Genomic DNA, 19,936 nt, shown 5'->3' on the forward strand with positions numbered 1-19,936 from the left:
ACACTACAGTTTGATTTACCTATTCTTAAAGATTATCATTCAATATTCATCAAAGAAAAATAAATTAAGATTATCTGTTCCTTAAAAAAAGTCAGTATTTGGGCAGAATCTGAGAATGACTAAGTTGTGTAGCTCTAAGACAGGGCCCATTCCCACCCCTCCAAGGTCCACTGGTGCAGAGCTCTGCCTTCACAAGGCTAAATCTTGGTCCATTTGGACCTGATAAACTCTGCTGGCCTCCCTCTTACGACTATCTAAGACTGCACCCCACCCCTAAGGTCTGCAGGCGCCCAGCGGGTGACAGCTACCCTTCATGTACCCTGTGACTTTTGCTGAGTGGCCTCAGAATCTGCACTTGAACTGAGTTGGAATTTTTACTACTCTGGTGAACACCACTTGCCCCTACTTGATGATTTACTGAGAACATACCTCACACGCACTGCCAGTGACTCTTTCAAATGATTGAACCTCACAGGTAGTGGGGCAGGTGGAGGCAGGCAAAGGCAGATCTCGGGTGCCCTGGGCTTTGTTGACCTGCCCCTGAGTTCAGGGCTAGTGGAAGTCAGACTTGTTGCACAGCTTGACCTTTCCCATGCTGACCCAGGCCCAGAAGGGGCAGCCATAGGCTATGGGTTGCTTTGTAGCTCCAAACAGGTTGCCCAACACCAGTCACAGGCAGAATCTGACATTGACCTACAACAGAGTGCCACCCAAAAGGCCCCAGAACCAACACATCCAGCTCTGGTGTTGTGAGCTTCAGACAACATCAAAGTAGGTTCCAATTCATTTCATAACTGATGCATGCAAAGGAGATCTCAGCAGGCACCAGACCCTACTGTGGCAAACTGCACTTCTTGTGGCCAGCACCCACCCAGCAGCTCATACATTGTGGTCAGGATGGATCCTCAGAGCCAGCCAGCCTCAGAGTGGACCCCAGGCATGGACAAGCCAAAAACAATCATGACTCAATTACAACGGGAAGGCTTATATAATCTAAACAAGGGATATTCATGAAACAACAATTGATCAAAGAGACTGCACCACTGGGTCCCACAGGACACCTACTACATAAGGCCACCCTACCGTATGTAGAGGGTAGGAGACATAGCAGATCTATTTGATAATAGAAACAAGCACAGAAAGACAACCAAAATGAGGAGACAAAGAAACATGCCCAGAATGAAAGAACATCAGAAGTTGCCAGAAGAAAAGCTAAATAAGATAAAGGCAAGTAATTTATCTGATAGAGTTCCAAAAAACTGGTTATAAGAATGATCAAGGTACTTGGTGAGAACTTCAACAAAGAGAGCAAGCATAAAAGAAAAAGAAAAAAACTCCCAGTCAGAAATGAAGACTACAATATCTGAAATTAAGAATACACTAGAGACCCTAACTGCTTGGCTCAGTGGTAGAGCATCAGCCAGCGTGTGGAAGTCCCGGGTTCAATTTCCAGTCAGGGCACACAAAAGAGGCAACCATCTGCTTTTCCACCCTTCGCCCCCTTCTCTCTTTTTCTCTCTCTTCTCCTCCCACAACCACGGTTTGAATGTTTTGAGTGCACTAGCCCTGGCTCTGAGAATGGCTGGTGCAGCCTCTACCTCAGGTGCTAAAAATAGCTCACTTGTCAGCATGGCCCCAGATAGGCACAGCACTGGCCCCAGACAAAGGCTACCAGTGGATCCCAGGCAGGGCATATGCAGGAGTCTGTCTCTCTGTCTCCTCTTCTCTCACTTAAAAAAAGGAATAGACTAGAAAGAATAGTAGCCTGAATGAAGCAGAGGATGGAACCAGTAATGGAAGACAGGACACCAGAACACATCCAATCAAGAGAAGCAAAAAAACAAATTTTAAAAATAGAGGATAGACCCTGGTCAGTTGGCTCAGCAGTAGAGCACTGGCCCAGCCTGTGGAAATCCTGGGTTGTATTCCCAGTCAGGGCAAACAGGAGAAGCAACCAACTGCTTTTCTACCCCTCCCCCTTCTTTTTCTCTCTCTCCCCCTCCTACAGCCATGGTTCATCTAGGCAAGTTGCCCCAGGTGCTCAGGATGGCACCATGGTCTCATCTAAGGTGCTAAAATAGTTTGGTTGCTGAGCAATGGAGCAATGGCCCCAAATGGGCAGAACATTGCCCCACAGGGAACTTGCTGGGTGGATCCTGGGGAAAGGGGGGATGTATGTGGGAGTCTGTCGCTCTGCCCCCCTACCCGCCTCTCACTTGATTAAATAAATAAATAAATAAATAAATAAATAAAGATAGCTTAGGGAACATTTGAAACAACATGAAGCATAACAACATTTGCATCATACAGGTACCGGAAGGAAAAGGAAGAGAGCAAGGAATTGAGAAACTATTGAAAGAAATAATGACTGAAAAGTTCCCTTACCTGGGTAAAGGAAAAATATACCCAAGTCCAGGAAGTTGAGAGTCACAAACATGATAAACCCAAAGAAGACCACACCAAGACACATTATAATTAATATAGTAAAGGTTAAAGACAAAGTAGGATTTTTAAAAGCAAAAAGAGAAAAACAGTTACCTACAGGGGAGCTCCCATGAGACTGGTCAGCTCAGCTAATTTTTCAACAGAAATATTTCAGGGCAAAAAGACTGACATAAAATATTCAAAGTGATGAAAAGTAAAGACCTACAACTACAACTAGTTTACCCAGCAAGGCTATCTTTTTTTTTTTTTTTTTGGTGAGAGAGAAACAGAGAGAAGGACAGAGAGACAGGAAGAGAGAGCGATGAGAAGCATCAATTCTTCATTGCGGCACTTTAGTTGTTCATCAATTGCTTTCTCATATGTGCCTTGACCGGGAAGCTACAGCAGATTAAGTGACCCCTTACTCAAGCCAGCAACCTTAAGCTTAAGCTGATGAGCCTTGCTCAAACTAGATGAGCCCGCGCTACAGCTGGCGACCTCGGGGTTTTGAACCTGGGTCCTCTGCATCCAAGTCCAACACTCTATCCACTGCGCCACCGCCTGGTCAATCCCAGCAAGGCTATCCTTTAAAATTACAGGAAAAATTAAGAGCATTCCAGAAATGAAAAGGCTAAATAGTTTATTAGCAACAAGCCAGTATTACAATAAATGTTAAAGGAACTTCCTTAAGAAAAAAAAATGTGTGTGTGTGTGTATGTCTACACACACACACACAGTGGTACCTTGAGATACGAAAAGACCAACATACAAATTTTTAAGATAAGAGCTGTGACTCAGTCCGTATTTTTGTTAGAGATCCAAGGGAAATTCCAAGATACAAGTCGGAATCAACTGGTCGTGCTTCAGCACTTTTTAATGACACTTGTTTGTCACATTTCCATAACATTTTAAAAGGCAGGCAAAAGCAAACCTCTTTGGATAGATTTTTATTCAAAAGTCCTGCAAGTGAACGTGCCGAAAGTGCAGCCAAAAAGGCAAAAACAGGTGATGATTAAATGAAAAATACGTAATGTTTAGCTTAGGTTAAGTTTAAAGTTAAGAAAGTGCATTTTTTATAATTAAGTTTCTGTGGTTTCATTTTAAGTAAAGAAAGTGCAGTTTTAGTTTTGTTTAAAGTAAAGAAAATGAAGTTTTAGTTTACATTTAGTGTTAAGAAAGTGCAGTTTTACTTTTTTTTTTTTTTTTTTTTTTGTATTTTTCTGAAGCTGGAAACAGGGAAAGATAGACTCCCGCATGCGCCCAACCGGGATCCACCCGGCACGCCCACCAGGGGGCGATGCTCTGCCCCTCCGGGGCATCGCTCTGTTGCTACCAGAGCCACTCTAGCGCCTGGGGCAGAGGCCAAGGAGCCATCCCCAGCGCCCGGGCCATCTTTGCTCCAATGGAGCCTCGCTGCAGGAGGGGAAGAGAGAGACAGAGAGGAAGGAGAGGGGGAGGGGTGGAGAAGCAGATGGGCACTTCTCCTGTGTGCCCTGGCCGGGAATCGAACCCGGGACTTCTGCATGCCAGGCCGACGCTCTACCACTGAGCCAACCGGCCAGGGCCAAGAAAGTGCAGTTTTAGTTTACATGTCTACAGTGCCTGCATCCTTCCCTCCCTCCTCCTCCTCCTCCACCATTCACCTCCGTTAACTGCACTCGTCTGTCTCCAAGGTCAGAATAGAGTACTAAATAACACATTTTTCTTTTATTTCATATATTTTATTATGCATTGGTAAAGTATACATGTGTGTTTCTTAATTAAAAATATCTTTTTTCATAATTTAGGATGTTTCACAGGGCTGGAACGGATTAAATCTATTTCAGTTATTTTAAATGGGAGAAATTTGACATATGAGTTGACTGACTTACGAGCTCGGTTACAGAACAAATTAAACTCCTATTTCAAGGTACCACTGTATATAGTTATAAAGAATAAAATGAGCCTGACCAGGCAGTGGTGCAGTGGATAGAGCGTCGGACTGGGATGTGGAGGTTCGAGACCCCAAGGTCACCAGCTTGAGCATGGGCTCATCTGGTTTGAGCAAAGCTTGGACCCAAGGTCGCTGGCTTGAGCAAGGGGTTACTCAGTCTGCTGAAGGCCCACGGTCAAGGCACATATGAGAAAGCAATCAATGAGCAACTAAGGCAGCGGTTCTCAACCTGTGGGTCGCGACCCACAGGTTGAGAACCGCTGAACTAAGGCGTTGCAACAAAAAACTGATGATTGATGCCTCTCAGCTCTCTCTGTTCCTGTCTGTCTGTCCCTATCTATCCCTCTCTCTGATTCTCTCTGTCTCTGTAAAAAATAATAATAAAATAAAAAAATTAAAAACAATTTTAAAAAAAAGAATAAAATGAAAATAAACACCTATCAATAATCACTTTAAGTGTAAATAGTTTAAATGCTCCAATCAAAAGACATGGGGTGGCTGAATAAGAAAACAAGACCTATATATATATGTATTCATACATATAGAAGACATATATACTGTTTATAAGAGACCCAACTCAGAACAAAAAATATATTCAGACTAAAAGTAAAAAGATATTTCGTGCAAATGAAAAGGAAAAAAAGCTGGGATAGTAATATATATATATATATATGTATGTATGTATGTATGTATGTATATATCAAATAAAATAAGACTTCAAAACAAAGGCCATAACAAGAGACAAGAAAGGACATTACATAATACTAAAGGGATCATTCCAACAGAGAATATAACCCTTGTAAACATTTATGCATTCAACATAGGAGTACCTAAATAAACAAAGCAAACCTTAAAGGACATAAAGAAAGAGATCAACAGTAATACAGCCATAGTAGGCAATTTCAACATCTCACGGATATATCAATAGATCTTCCAGATAGAGAATTCAGCAAGGAAACAGTGGCCTTAAATGACACACTAGATTAGATGGATTTAATTGATATCTTCAGAGCATTTCACCACAGAGGCAGAATATAGATTCTTTTTAAGTACACGTGGAACATTTTCAGGATAAACATGTTAGAACACAAAACAAGTCTCAATAACAAGTCTCAAGCATTATCTCAGACCACAATGGTATGAAACCAAAATCAAACACATGCAAAATGCACAAAGACATGAAGGCTAAATAACATGTTAGTAAACAATGAATGGGTTAACAATGAGATAAGGAAGGATCAAAATAAATTGAAATGAATGTAAATGATAATACAACTCAAAATCTATGGGACACAGGCCCTGGCCAGTTGGTTCAGTGGTAGAGCATCGACCCAACATGTGGAAGTCCCAAGTTTGATTCCTTGTAGGGCACACAGGAGAGATATCCATCTGCTCTCCCTCACTCCCTCTTCTCTCTCTCTCTTTTTCTCTCCCCAACTCCTCCCACAGCCATGGTTCAATTGATTAGAGCACACTTGCCCTGGGCACTGAGGATGGCTCCCTTGAGCATCCATCCACCTCAGGCACTAAAAATAGCTCAGTTGCCAGCGGCCGCAGATGGACAGATGGGGGTGGCCGGGTCGATCCTGGTCGGGGCACATAGGGAAGTCTGTCTCACTATCTCCCATCCTCTCACTTAAAATGCTCAGGAAGTGCTGTTCTGTTTTTAACTTACTAAAATATTTTGTTACAAAGAAATGTTGAATTATATCAAAGATTTTTTTCTCCAAAGAAAAAAAGAACTAGATAAACCATTTCCCACATTAAATATCTAATAATCTGAAAAAAAAATAAAAGAACCAATGGTTTTCAGAAACTAAATTATCAGTCAATACAGGCCTGTGCTCTCTAAGGGAAGGGAAGCAAATACGGTTAGCTTTATATTGTCCTAACACACTGCACCAAAGAGGCCAATTTCAGGCAATGATACATGGACGGGGGTCCCAAACAAAGCCTGGGCTGTCAGAGTATCTATAGTTTGCAGGGAAATTACCAGAGAAGAAAATGCTGCACAGAAAAAACCCTAAAGCAAGGGTCAGCAAACATTTTCTTTGAAGGGCAGATAAATATTTTAGGCTTTGCAGGCTATATGATCTGTCATAAATACTCAAGTCTGCTATTGAAACACAAAAGCAGACAAAGACAATACACAAATGAATTAGTATGGCTATGTTCCAATAAATCTTTAGTTACAATAACAGGTGGTAGGTGAGACTTGGCTCCAAGTTATAACTTCTATTCTAGAGATGCTAGAGTTCTGTCCTTAACTTTTGTTTGGATAAGGATCTGCACGTGAGAAAGTGTGAACTACTCAAGGCCAAGTAAATAACCTGGAAACCAATAGGTCAAGCAATTCCCAAAGTTCACATAGGACCAGAATAATTCATATTTGCAATTAACAAGGTAGAAGGCCTCTCAATCCATGGGTCATCAGGTACAGTCCTCAAAAGGATATCACCTTGAAAGTAGGGCTAAATTAGCACAGCATTAAAGTCTGTTCTTGTACGCTCAACAATGCTTAAAAGCAATCTTTGAAATGATCTAACAGATTATTGGTGACTCAACTGTTCCCAAAGTCTGAAAATATTTAATGAAATACCACATATTACCAGGTATTCAAAAACAAGGCAGAAATATATATGCCCTACACCAGGAGGAAACAAATCAATAATAGAAGCAGACACAAATGGCAAAGATGATAAAATTAGCAGACAAAGAGGTCAAAACAGCTATTATAAATACACTCCGTATGGTCAAGAAAGAGAAAAACCATGAAAATGATAAGAGAAATGGAAGATGTAAAAAAGGTCCAAATGGAACATGTAGAGATTTAAAATACATACTACATAAAATGAAAAATATAACAAGTTAGATAAACAGCAGATTAGAGCTCAGCAAAGATTAGTGAACTTAAAGGCACATCAACCTTAGCTACTCAAAGCACACAAAAAAATAACTTAAAATAACAAACAAAGCACTGATGAACTGTGTGACAATATCAAGCAGTATAACTTACAGGTAATTAAAACCACAGAGGAAAAAGGGGAGTAAACAATAGGAAAATATATGAAGAAATATTTTTCCAAATTTGATGAAGGTAAATTTAAATCCAACCATATAAATAACTGCCTTAAAACGATAAAGGGAGATTGTCCGATTTAATGAAAAGGCAAGATCCAAGAGTATGTATGTTTTTTTTTTTTTTTTTTTTTTGTCTTTTTCTGAAGCTGGAAACGGGGAGAGACAGTCAGACAGACTCCTGCATGTGCCCGACCGGGATCCACCCGGCACGCCCACCAGGGGGCGATGCTCTGCCCCTCCAGGGCGTCGCTCTGTTGCGACCAGAGCCACTCGAGCGCCTGGGGCAGAGGCCAAGGAGCCATCCCCAGCGCCCGGGCCATCTTTGCTCCAATGGAGCCTCAGCTGTGGGAGGGGAAGAGAGAGACAGAGAGGAAGGAGAGGGGGAGGGGTGGAGAAGCAGATGGGCGCTTCTCCTGTGTGCCCTGGCCAGGAATCAAACCCAGGACTCCTGCACGCCAGGCCGATGCTCTACCACTGAGCCAACCGGCCAGGGCCGAGTATGTATGCTCTTTAAGAAAGCAACTCATACCATCAAAACACTAACCAAAGAAAGTTCGAGTGGCTTATGTTAACATATGAAAAAGTAGTAGTTAGAACAAAGAGTATTACTAGGAATAAAGAGATATATTTCATAATAATAAAGATGTCAAAGGATCAAAAGTATGTAACAAACCTATACATCTATGCAACTAAAAACAGAGCTTGAAAAGATATGCACAAAATTGACTTTATAATCCACAATTATACTGATTTCAATGCTGCCTTCTCAGTAACCGAAATAAAAAATGAAATCAATAAGGAAACAGAAGACTTAACAATATCAATAACAGAACATTCTGCACAAAAGCACACTACAAATTCTTTCCAAGTTCACAAAAACATCAAGACAGAGAAAAAATCTCAATACATCAAAGATGTTTGAAACCATAAAAAGTATGTTCTCTCACTATAATAGACTTCAACTAGTAATCAACTAGTAGCAAAAGGTACTTAGAAAATCTGAAAATATTTTAAAATTAAACAACACATTGTGTATGTGTGTGTGTGTGTGTGTGTGTGTGTGTGTGTGTCAGAGACAGAGAGAGGGACAGATAAGAATAGAGGGACAGACAGACAGAAAGGGAGAGAGATGAGAAGCACCAATTCTTCGTTGTGGCACCTTAGTTATTTATTGATTGATTCTCATATGTGCCTTGACTGGAGGGGGGAGGGCACAGCAGACCGAATGACCCCTTGCTTGAGCCAGCGACCTTGGGCTAAAACTGGTGAGCTTTGCTCAAACCAGATGAGCCCGCCCTCAAGCTGGTGAGCTCAGGGTTTCGAAACTGGGTCCTCCGCATCCCAGTTCAACACTTTATCCACTGCGCCTGGTCAGGCACAACACATGTTTGAATAACCCAAGGGTCAAGCAAAAAAATCAAAAATAAAATTACACAATAATTTGAACTAAATGAAAATGAAAACACTACTGTGATGGCCACCTGAATGTACCACTCAGCTCTCCCACTGCATAAGTAAATGGACCAAATCCCCAGCTGCTGCACTCCCAAATCCATCTTCACATGTGCACCCTGTCCATGATTTCCACAGGCTGCTTCTAGCCAAAGTCTGAGTGAGGCAGGAATACCAGGGCAATTTCATACCTAGGAGAAGCAAGACTTTTCTCCTAGAAAACTTTGCCACAAGGATTCCCCACATGCCTTGCCAAATCCTCAGAAATACATGGTAGCATGCAACACTTCTATCCAACCTAAATTCTTTCTTAATCCGGGATCAAGTTACATCACAGTCTGATGATGCTCTTGGCCTGCTATAGCTGCCTCCCCATTTTCTCTCACAGGTATTTTCCCTAATACATTTACTGCACATTTAAACTTGTCTTAGTAACTATATCCAAAGGACTCAAACTATCAAGACAACATGTCAAAATGTGTTAGATGCAAAAAATGGTCAAAACATTTATGCTTTTAAATGTCAATAATAAAGTATCAGAAAGACCTCAAATCAATCATCTAAGATTCTACAATTAAGGAGAATAAAGGAAATAAGAGCAAATATATGTGGAATAAAAAACAGAAAAACAATAGAAAATCAGTAAAATAAAAAACTGATTCTTTGAACAGCATTTAGATTTTCATCTATTTTATATCAATCTCCATATTCAATAAATATTAATAAATCTATATAAAAACTTTGTCATTCGATATTTCACCTGAAATTTGCCCTGAACCTAATGCTGAATTTTGTCATAATAATAAATAATAATTAGTATTCTATCACATATTATATAAATCTCAACATGCATTAAAGTGGATCACATACCTCACACCATACCAAAAAATAAGTAAGCCAATCAACTCGACAGATAATAGAAAAATAAAATAATCAAGACACCCATAAGAGAGTAGAAAAAAGAAGCCACAGTGTGACAAAAATCATTTAAAACACATATGACTAATAAAAGGCTTAAATCCAGAATATGTAATGAACTTCTACATAAGAGAAAGAGTGTTGAACATATATTTCACAAAAATAAGATAGCCCATGCTCAACCTCATTAGTGATCAGTGATGTGAAATGCAAATTGTTTTACTCAATCATTTTTTTAAGAGAGACAGACACATCAAGCTGCTCCTATATGTGCCCTGACTGGGGAATCGAACCGGTAACCTCCACACTCCAGGACAACACTCCAACCAACCAAGCCATCCGGCCAAGGTGAAATGTATTGCAGATTAAAATCATAGAACATTATTAAATGTCCAACAGAATAGTTCAACTGTAAAGGAGAGAAAATCACAAATCTTGACAAAAGCATGGAATAACAAGAACACTGCTTGTAAACATACAATTAGTAAAAACCACTGTGGAAAACAATTTGGCAGTATCTCCTAATGTGAACTTACATATTCCCTATGATCTAGTAACTCTACTCTTAGATAGTTAGCCAAAAAAAATTATGTATATATGCATCAAGAAACATATATTAAAATGTTAGCATAATTTGTAATACCAAAAACTCAAAGAAATCCTACATGGAGTACTGAACCCAGGACACACCTCACCCTCCAGACACCAAAATCCACAGATGCTCAGTCTCCTAAATAAAATGGCATAGCTCAACGCACATAGTCAGCCCTCCGCATCCACAGACTCCCAACCATGGATCAAAAACACAACAGACGCCTGACCTGTGGTGGCGCAGTGGGATAAAACGTCGACCTGGAACACTAAGGTTGTCGGTTCGAAACCCTGCACTTGCCTGGTCAAGGCACATATGGGAGTTGATGCTTCCTGCTCCTCCCCCTTCTCTCTCTCTCTCTCTCTCTCTCTCTCTCTCTCTAAAAATCAATAAAATATTAAAAAAAAACAAAAACAAAAAAAAACACAACAGACAGCCCTGGCTGGATAGCTCAGGTGGTTAGAGCATTGTCCCAAAGCACAAAGGTTGCGGTTTGATCCCCCATCAGGGCACATACAGGAACATATTGCTGTTCCTGTCTCTCACTCCCTCCCATCCCCTCTCTCTAAAATCAATAAAATAAACACTTAAATAAAAACACATTACAGGCATCTATCGAAATAAATCCACATATAAGTGGATCTGTGCAGTTCAAACCCCTGTTGTTCAAGGGTCAAGTCTATATTCCTGCAATGGAACATTAACTAGCGATGAAAATTTAAAAAAATATAGCCATATGCAAAAATATGGATGAATCTCACAAATATAACATGAACAAGCAAACACTAACCAGTTTAAGACATATATGCTTAGATGTTAATGTTATTTATAAGACTCAGAAAAAAACTGCTATAAAAAAAAAGAATGACTACTTTTGGGAAAAGGAATCGGGTGCTGCCCAGGTAAGAGAGGTCAAGAAGAGGGTTTCCAGAGCACTGACAATACTTCTTTTCTTTCACCTGACTGATGGTTACACAGATATGCATTTGATAACTCACTGAGCTGTGTGATTTGGTTCTGTGCAGTTCTGTATGTATATACATTACATTTCACAAAACAAAAGGTTGTAAGAGAGAGAGGAAAAGAAGAAGGAAGAAAATAATAGTCACAACGCTTTCTAGTAAGAGATCTAATGTATTAAGTTAAATGCTAGGTCAAATGAAATACTGATGGCAAATAAGCTCATTAAAAAAATGTTCAACATTATTAGTCATCAGGGAAGTGCAAATGATCTGAGATGCCACTATCACCTTGTTAGAATGCCTAAAGTATTTTTAAAACTCATAATGCTGAGTTTCACCAAGGATGCAGAGCAACTGAAACACTCAGACAATGCTGAGGGGAGTGCAAATTGGTACAGCCACTTTGAAAAACAGTTTGGCAGTTTCTTACAAAGCTAAACATACCCTTACCATAGAAATCACCAATCTCATTCTTAATATTTACCCAAGAGAAATGAAAACTTAAGTACACACACAATTGTATGCAAATGTTTACAGAAGCTTTATTCATAATCACGCAAAAAAAAGGAAACGATCCAAATGTCCTTCAACTGATGAATGGATAAAGAAACTGGTAAGCCATACAATGGTACATTACTCAACAAAAAGGAACAAGTGTAAATACATGCAACAACATGAACGGTCTCAAATGTGTGTTGTTAAACTAGCATAGCTAGACCTAAAAGTATAGATCGTCAGCTGCTGGGGGGCGTGGAGGATGTGCAGGGCTGATTATGAAGTGGTAGCCCAGGGAATTCTGAGGAGTGATGGAACTGCTCTATATTATGACTGTATGGCAGATACACAACTGCATTTGTCAAGGCCCTGTACATCCCGGGAATGACCTTTGCTGTATGTGAATTTAAGAATAAATTTTAAAAACTTTAAAACAAAACAAAACACCATGGTCACAGCAATTCTACAGATTTAAATTCCACAAATTTATCAAAATGCCAAATTTATTATAAAATGCCCTCAAATTCAAAAATTCTAAAAATATGTATTACCTAATTATACATTGTGTGTGTGTGTGTGTGTGTGTGTGTGTGTGTAATCCTCAAAATAATCATAAAAAGTGAAACATATCTCAACTTTACCAATGAGGAAATATGCTTAGAAAGAATAAAGTAAAATCTTAGCCGTAGAAATATATCTAGTAAATGGTGAAGCTGAAGTTTAATACAATTATAGCTGAGTCTTTTTATGCCCATTTTCTTCCCGCTATATTATCTGGCCTCCTAATTCAAAAGCTTTGATAGCTCCTTAATTACTAGTGTTTTTCTTTGTATTTGAAGATGTGTTAATACTTCCTACATTTGTAAGCTTAAAACTAATCATATTTTATACCCACATACCCATAAATCAAATAATTCTGACTGCTTTCTCCCATCCCTTGTATTATCATTCATTCCACTTTTAGATAAGCATGTATGTGTGTATATAAGCATATATATATATATATATTCAAACTTACATAAGCAAACATAGCCAAATACAGTGTTGCTATTATCTTAAACAAACTGTTATCTGTTAGAACAATTTAAAAAAAAAATGTTTTTATTTTAACTTATTTCTTCCCTGATGCTCTTCCTTTATATAGATCTGTTTCTGACCTACATCACTTTCCTTGTCTCTAAAGAACTTCTTTTAATGTTTCTTGTAAGAAAGGTCTACTGGCGCCCTGGCCGGTTGGCTCAGCGGTAGAGCGTCGGCCTAGCGTGCGGAGGACCCGGGTTCGATTCCCGGCCAGGGCACACAGGAGAAGCGCCCATTTGCTTCTCCACCCCTCCGCCACGCCTTCCTCTCTGTCTCTCTCTTCCCCTCCCGCAGCCAAGGCTCCATTGGAGCAGAGATGGCCCGGGCGCTGGGGATGGCTCTGTGGCCTCTGCCCCAGGCGCTAGAGTGGCTCTGGTCGTAACATGGCGACGCCCAGGATGGGCAGAGCATTGCCCCCTGGTGGGCAGAGCGTCACCCCTGGTGGGCGTGCCGGGTGGATCCTGGTGGGGCACATGCGGGAGTCTGTCTGACTGTCTCTCCCTGTTTCCAGCTTCAGAAAAATGCAAAAAAAAAAAAAAGAAAGGTATACTGGCAAAAACATTCCCTCGATTTTGTCTAACAATCTTTATTTCTCCTTCACTTTTAAAGGATAATTTTGCAGGGTACACTATTCTAGGTTCACAGCTTTTTTCTCTCAACACCTTAAATATGTCACTCTCCTCTCCTCTTGCGTACGTGGTTTCTGAAGAGAAGCCAGGTACAATTTTTACTTTGTTCCTCTTCAGGTATGGTGCTTCCTCTCCTTCTGCTTCTTCGGGACTTTCTCCCTGTCTTCAACTTTCTGTAACTTAAACTGATATGCATTTGGCATTTATCCTACTGTACGTGCTCTGAGCTTCCTGGATCTCTGGTGTGGTATCTAATGTTAATTTGGGGAAGTTCCCAAGTCATTATTATTTCAAATATTCCTCCTGTTCCTTCCTTTCTTCCTTTTCTGGTAGCCCCATTACACATATGTTATACCTTTTGTAGTTGTCCCAAAGTCCTTGGATAGTCTGTCCTGGGTTCATTTTTTGGTTTTTTGTTTTTCTCTTTTTCTCTTTGGTTTTCAGTTTTCGAGGATTTTATTGATATATCCTCCCTCAAAGGTTCTTTCCTCAGCTGGGCCCAGTCTAATAATAAGCCCAAAAAGGCATTCTTGATTTTTGTTAAAGTGTTTTATTTTCTCTAGCATTACATTTTGGTTCTTTCTTAGAATCTCTATCTGTTCATATTGCCCATCTGCTCCTGAATATTTTCTACTTTATCTATTAGTATGCTTAGCATCTTGATCATGGTTGTTTTGCATTCTCAGGCTGATAATTCCAACATCCCCGTCATATCTAAGTCTGGTTCTGATGTTTGCTCTATCTCTTCCAACTGTGTTTTCTCCCTTTTAGTATGTCCCATAATCTTTTCTTGATACCAGGCATGATGTACTAGGTAAAAAGAATTGCTGTAAATAAGCCTTTAGCAACGTGGTGGTACAGTGTGGGGCATGACTGAGCACTTTATACTCATATAATTAGGTCTCAGTCTTTCAGAAGGCCTGTGCTCTGCATGTGAACGTCACACATCTTCCTCCTCTTAGGTGGGGCAGGATGGCAAGAGTGGTCTGAAGTTGCGTGTTTCCTTTTTCCCACATGGAAGGTCTGAGCAGCTAGAGTTGGGTATTTCCCTTCCCCTGCATCAGTTAGGCTCTAATAAAACTCCAGCAGGTTAGGTTCTAGTGAAACAGTTTTTCCTGAGGGCAGGCCTTGTGAAGAAAAACAGAATACTCGGGCATATTTCAAAATGCTTCCTTTCCCCCTTCAACATCTCTCAATATCCACTAAAAGAACCCAGTAGACATAAGAGGTAAAAACAAGTGAGGGGGCCTCCAACATCTGGTGCCCCCTGGAGTTTTTAACTTTCAAGAGTTGTCCACACTGAGCCTCCACAATTTGTCAATTAGAGTTCCGGTTTCCCTTCACTACCACTGATTCCCTTACAAGGCTGCTGTGCTAGTAAGCTGTGATTCTGTGTACTGTCTGCCAGTCTCTCTTTTATTTTTTATTTTTTAAATTTTATGTATTGATTTGAGAGAGAGAAAAAGAGAAACACTGATTTGTTGTTCCACTTAACTGTGCACTCAATGGTTGATTCTTGTATGTGCCCTGACCGGGGATCAAACCTACAACCTTGGCATATTGGGATGACGTTTCAACCAACTAAATTACCTGGCCAGGGCACGGTCTCTCCAATTTTAAGGGCAATGACCTTTAAGTGACCTCTCCTCACTTGTAGATCTAAGAAAAGTTGTTTTTTCAATGTGAGGATGGAGTGGCAATTTCCAGGCTTTACTTGTGAGGATGTAGTAGCAACTTCCAAACTTCTTACGTTCCATACCAGAAACCAGAAGTCTGCATTTTCTTTTAAGGTTTTCTTAGAAAACACACACAAATCATTATTATATACAACAAAATTGCGTTGCATACTTTGAAAATTATTTATTAGCTTTTCCTTTCCTCATATATTTTGCATATTCATATTTCTAGACACCTAGCCTAGATCAGACATTGGATTTAAACATCTAAACCTTTCAGTTTCTCTGCAGAAGTCAATATAAAATCATAAAGTGCAATCCTTGAAATATATCTTCCAAACAAGCAATTAAAACATGGCTTACCATTTTGATGCCTGTGGAAAATGTCACTGGTTTGATAGGTTTGGGTTTCTCAAGCTGCATTTCCAATTGGGTAGATCTATCTTTATGCTGAGCCAAAAGCAGAGCAACAGGGAGATCAGAGCTCTCCTGTAAGAAAAGTTAATGTGCAATATAAAAGTTAAAAAGAAAAAACTTAAAGAGCAACAGGTCTATTATTTTAAATTATGCCTTTCCATAAGCATTTGATGTCAATGTAAATATTCACTTTATGGAGAACACTTTACAAAAAATTTTAACATTCCATAATAAGAAAAGGCTGTTTTACACTCATAAATCAAAACCTGCAAAAAATTATTTTTATAAAATCCACATTAAAGAAAATATAATAGGGTCCTATTTCACCTAGCAATGCCAACCACATTTATTAAAATAAAAAAAATTAGAAGCTAATCACAAAAACAGTAGTACAAAGTACCATAACTTAGATCAGATGTTTATCTAAGACATATTCTTTTTACCAGTGAATTCAGACCAGTTTGAAATTGTTTCCCATTAGATTTCACCTGAGGCTGTTTGGAAATGATCCTTGTTCTGTTTTGCACAATGGAACGATTGTTAGTACAACCAAAAGTAAATGTATTTTCTCTTTTGCAATTTTTAAAAATGAAGTTTAAATTTTTTAATTAACAAAATGATAGTAAACGTCTTTAATATCTATGTTGATAGTAAATCAGAGCCACTATTTACACAAATATGTACACACACATATTAATAGCACAAGCAAATTACTAACTAATTCTTATATGCAGGCTGTTATTTATCCTGTTTAACATAAAATCCTCTTACATGTTTAAAGTGCTGCGGAGCTAAAGTTTAAACTAAATGACATCCAGACTTTCTCCTTTCTGAGTTGTCAGCTGAGTAAGAACACAGAAACATATGCAGAGGGAAGCCATGAAGGAAAGGGTCTCTCTCTCTCTCTCTCTCTCTCTCTCTCTCTCTCTCACTCACACACACACACACACACACACACACACACACACTCACATTACTTTCTATATTTGTAAACAATAAAAAAGGGGCACAAATGCATTTCTACCTCCTATATCAAGGTTGTTTATAAAAATAAACGTATTCTTCAAATGGCCTACAAATTTTTAAAATAGTAACTACCCATAATTTAATATTGAAAAAAAAAGAACTATAGTCTAACATTTCATAATATACAGGTAAACATATAGCAGAATCTAATTTCCTCTCTAAATCTAACAACTTTAATAATATGTTTAGGCACAAATATGACTAATGAATATAGTTAAAGGAATTGTTTTAAGGTTCTAGTACAGAAGTAATTCAAGTTACAAGCCAAATTTATTTCAACAGAATTGTTCTAGAATAAATCTTTACCTCAAGACTTTGTAACGCATAGAAGTGCTCTGCAAGAGCAACATGAGGAAGATCAAATCTTTTAAAAGTAAAAGGAAGAACCCGTTTTATTATAAAATAGACCCTTATTAAAGAGCAAGCTCCTTGCGACCTGGCTTTAGCAATAATGGAGAAGGAATGAAATATACTATGAGAATATACTTGAATACTTTCCACATTCTACAACAAAGCATTAGTAACAGCACTGCAATGAATTCCTGCAGCTATTCTAGATTTTCATTAATAATTTTATAAAGAAAAGTAAAATTGGCCCTGGCCGGTTGGCTCAGTGGTAGAGCGTCGGCCTGGCGGGCGGGGGACACGGGTTCGATTCCCGGCCAGGGCACATAGGAGAAGCGCCCATTTGCTTCTCCACCCGCCCCCCTCCTTCCTCTCTGTCTCTCTCTTCCCCTCCCGCAGCCCAGGAGCAAAGATGGCCCAGGCGCTGGGGATGGCTCCTTGGCCTCTGCCCCAAGCGCTAGAGTGTCTCTGGTCGCGGCAGAGCGACGCCCCAGAGGGGCAGAGCAACACCCCCTCGTGGGCAGAGTGTCGCCCCCTGGTGGGCGTGCCGGGTGGATCCCGGTCGGGCGCATGCGGGAGTCTGTCTGTCTGTCTCTCCCCGTTTCCAGCTTCAGAAAGATACAGGAAAAGAAAGAAAAAAAAAAGAAAAGAAAAGAAAAGTAAAATTATAGGACACTTAAAATAGATTGTGACCCAAAATATCTCTTTAAAAGTTATTACTATCTTTTCATATGTAAAAAACTAACAGAAGAAAAACTAGTTTCCTTGGCTAAAAGGTTAAAACATTGCTTCCCAATGTATATCATAAGTGAATTCAAATGCTCTTACATATCTGGTATTGACTCTTAAAAAGTTCTTGTGTAAAAGCAAGACAATGTACTCACTTCAAAAACCTGCTAATCAATACTTTGGCCTCGTTTCACTTGCACAAAAAAGGACCTAACTATTAAAAAGTGTCTTGGTAAAACAGCTGAAATTTAGTAAGAATAAACTTTCTAGGAATCTAAAACTAATTCTGATACTGCGGCATACAATTTACCTCAACTCTGCTTTACTCCACTTTAGCACTCAAAACTCTGGAGACTGAAAATCGTGAATGTGAACTAGAATTCAAGAGGAGCTCTAACAACAACAAAAGAAATCTATAGAGTAAAATAAACTATGGGAAACATACATCCTCTTGGGAATACATAAAATGCAGATTCAGTCCTTCAAATTATTTCATTCTTCTTAGTTTACCATTTTACCTTAAAAGGTTCCCTAACCTACATTAATTGCCTGAAGGTACCTTGTTTAATACTTAAAAAAAATTTAATAAGACTGCCTGTAATACTCATTAAAAGCTTTATAATGACCATTTTTAAAAGATTATTTTAACTGACTTTAAGCAAGCCATCTGGCAAAAAATATTTCTAATAAAAATCAGCTACTGCTTTTGACAGCAATATTAGCCCATACAAAATTTCAGACATAAACTGAAGAGAATTTTCAAACAGGAATATAAAAAGATTTACTAACTCATGACCTGCCTTGAAAATCTTTTTCCAAAGTGTTCAAAAAAGACCAAAAAAACCTGAATTTACAGTTAGGATTAAATAAATGGGCTTTTTAGGCAACATTATGGTTAATACTAAACCATAAACATTAAGAACAAAACATTAAAATCCTGTCATCTACAGTGTAATGTAATGCCAATGCTTTGCAAAAGGTTAAAATGTGACTTTTAGCACAAGGACCAAACCCAAAACAAGAAGGAAAAATTCTAATAAGTAAATTAGATCCAGAGAATAATCCTAAAATTTAAGCTTCTAGACATATTTACAAATGTCAATGCTATATTTTTTATAAAATGTAACTCATTAATATATATTTAAAAAGAAATACAATGTATTCTTTTACTTAATAAGGTTTCATGAGGATAAAAAGAAATAAATTCTTTCAATTAGTCAATAAGGACTAAATGTTAATATTTTAACAAAAAAATTTAATAAATATTCAAAAATTAAAGTAACAAAGAATCTTTACAAATCAATTTTAAAATGGAAACCAGAAATTCAAACTTCATTGGTATTCTAAACCAATATGTTGTAATTAATTGTTCTAATGAATACAGTAAATTGCTAAGGATTATTTAACCACCATGTTACATGATCTAAACAGTGAAGAAAGTATGTGCAGTAATGACTTGCAGGTGAAGAAAACAGGAAGTGGGGGGTGGTCTCACAAAAACCAATATTAACTCCAGATTATACACAATGTACAACACTGCCAGTTTCACATATTGTTTCATGCCCCGTGGAATAAAAGGAGCTCCATGCCAACAGCAACTCAGTGAGGCAGCAAAACTTAGTATGTTGAAGACAAAAAGAATATGCAAGTATAATTTGCTATGCAAAGCTAGCTAACGCCAAAATAAAATCTAAGATCTCTGTATATTAGATGACATATTTTTAAAATGTTAAAAAATGTATTTTCATCTTATATCTAAGTTCTGTATTTATAATTAATTTAAATGACAGCATAGGCCCTGGCCGGTTGGCTCAGCAGTAGAGCGTCGACCTGGCATGCGGGGGAACCGGGTTCGATTCCCGGCCAGGGCACATAGGAGAAGCGCCCATTTGCTTCTCCACCCCCCCTCCTCCTTCCTCTCTGTCTCTCTCTTCCCCTCCTGCAGCCAAGGCTCCATTGGAGCAAAGATGGAGCCAAGGCTCCATTGGAGCCATCCCCGCCCGGGCGCTGGGGATGGCTCCTTGGCCTCTGCCCCAGGCGCTAGAGTGGCTCTGATCCGGCAGAGCGACGCCCAGGATGGGCAGAGCATCGCCCCCTGGTGGGCAGAGCGTCGCCCCTGGTGGGCGAGCCGGGTGGATCCCGGTCGGGCGCATGCGGGAGTCTGTCTGACTGTCTCT

At 39.2% G+C, this 19,936-nt stretch overlaps 1 protein-coding gene across 1 annotated transcript in view; it reads right to left on the bottom strand.

The window, feature by feature from the left end:
* The window catches only part of MNAT1 (MNAT1 component of CDK activating kinase), a 231,124-nt gene that overhangs the window by 103,924 nt on the left and 107,264 nt on the right, over positions 1-19,936 (bottom strand). Inside the window, exon 6 of the mRNA XM_066388454.1 lies at positions 15,606-15,731. Coding sequence (XP_066244551.1) covers positions 15,606-15,731 — 126 coding nt within the window. The remainder of the gene's footprint in view (positions 1-15,605; positions 15,732-19,936) is intronic.

The sequence above is a fragment of the Saccopteryx leptura genome, chromosome 6 (assembly GCF_036850995.1).
Source record: "Saccopteryx leptura isolate mSacLep1 chromosome 6, mSacLep1_pri_phased_curated, whole genome shotgun sequence".
In the NCBI taxonomy this organism is placed as follows: Eukaryota; Metazoa; Chordata; class Mammalia; order Chiroptera; family Emballonuridae; genus Saccopteryx; species Saccopteryx leptura.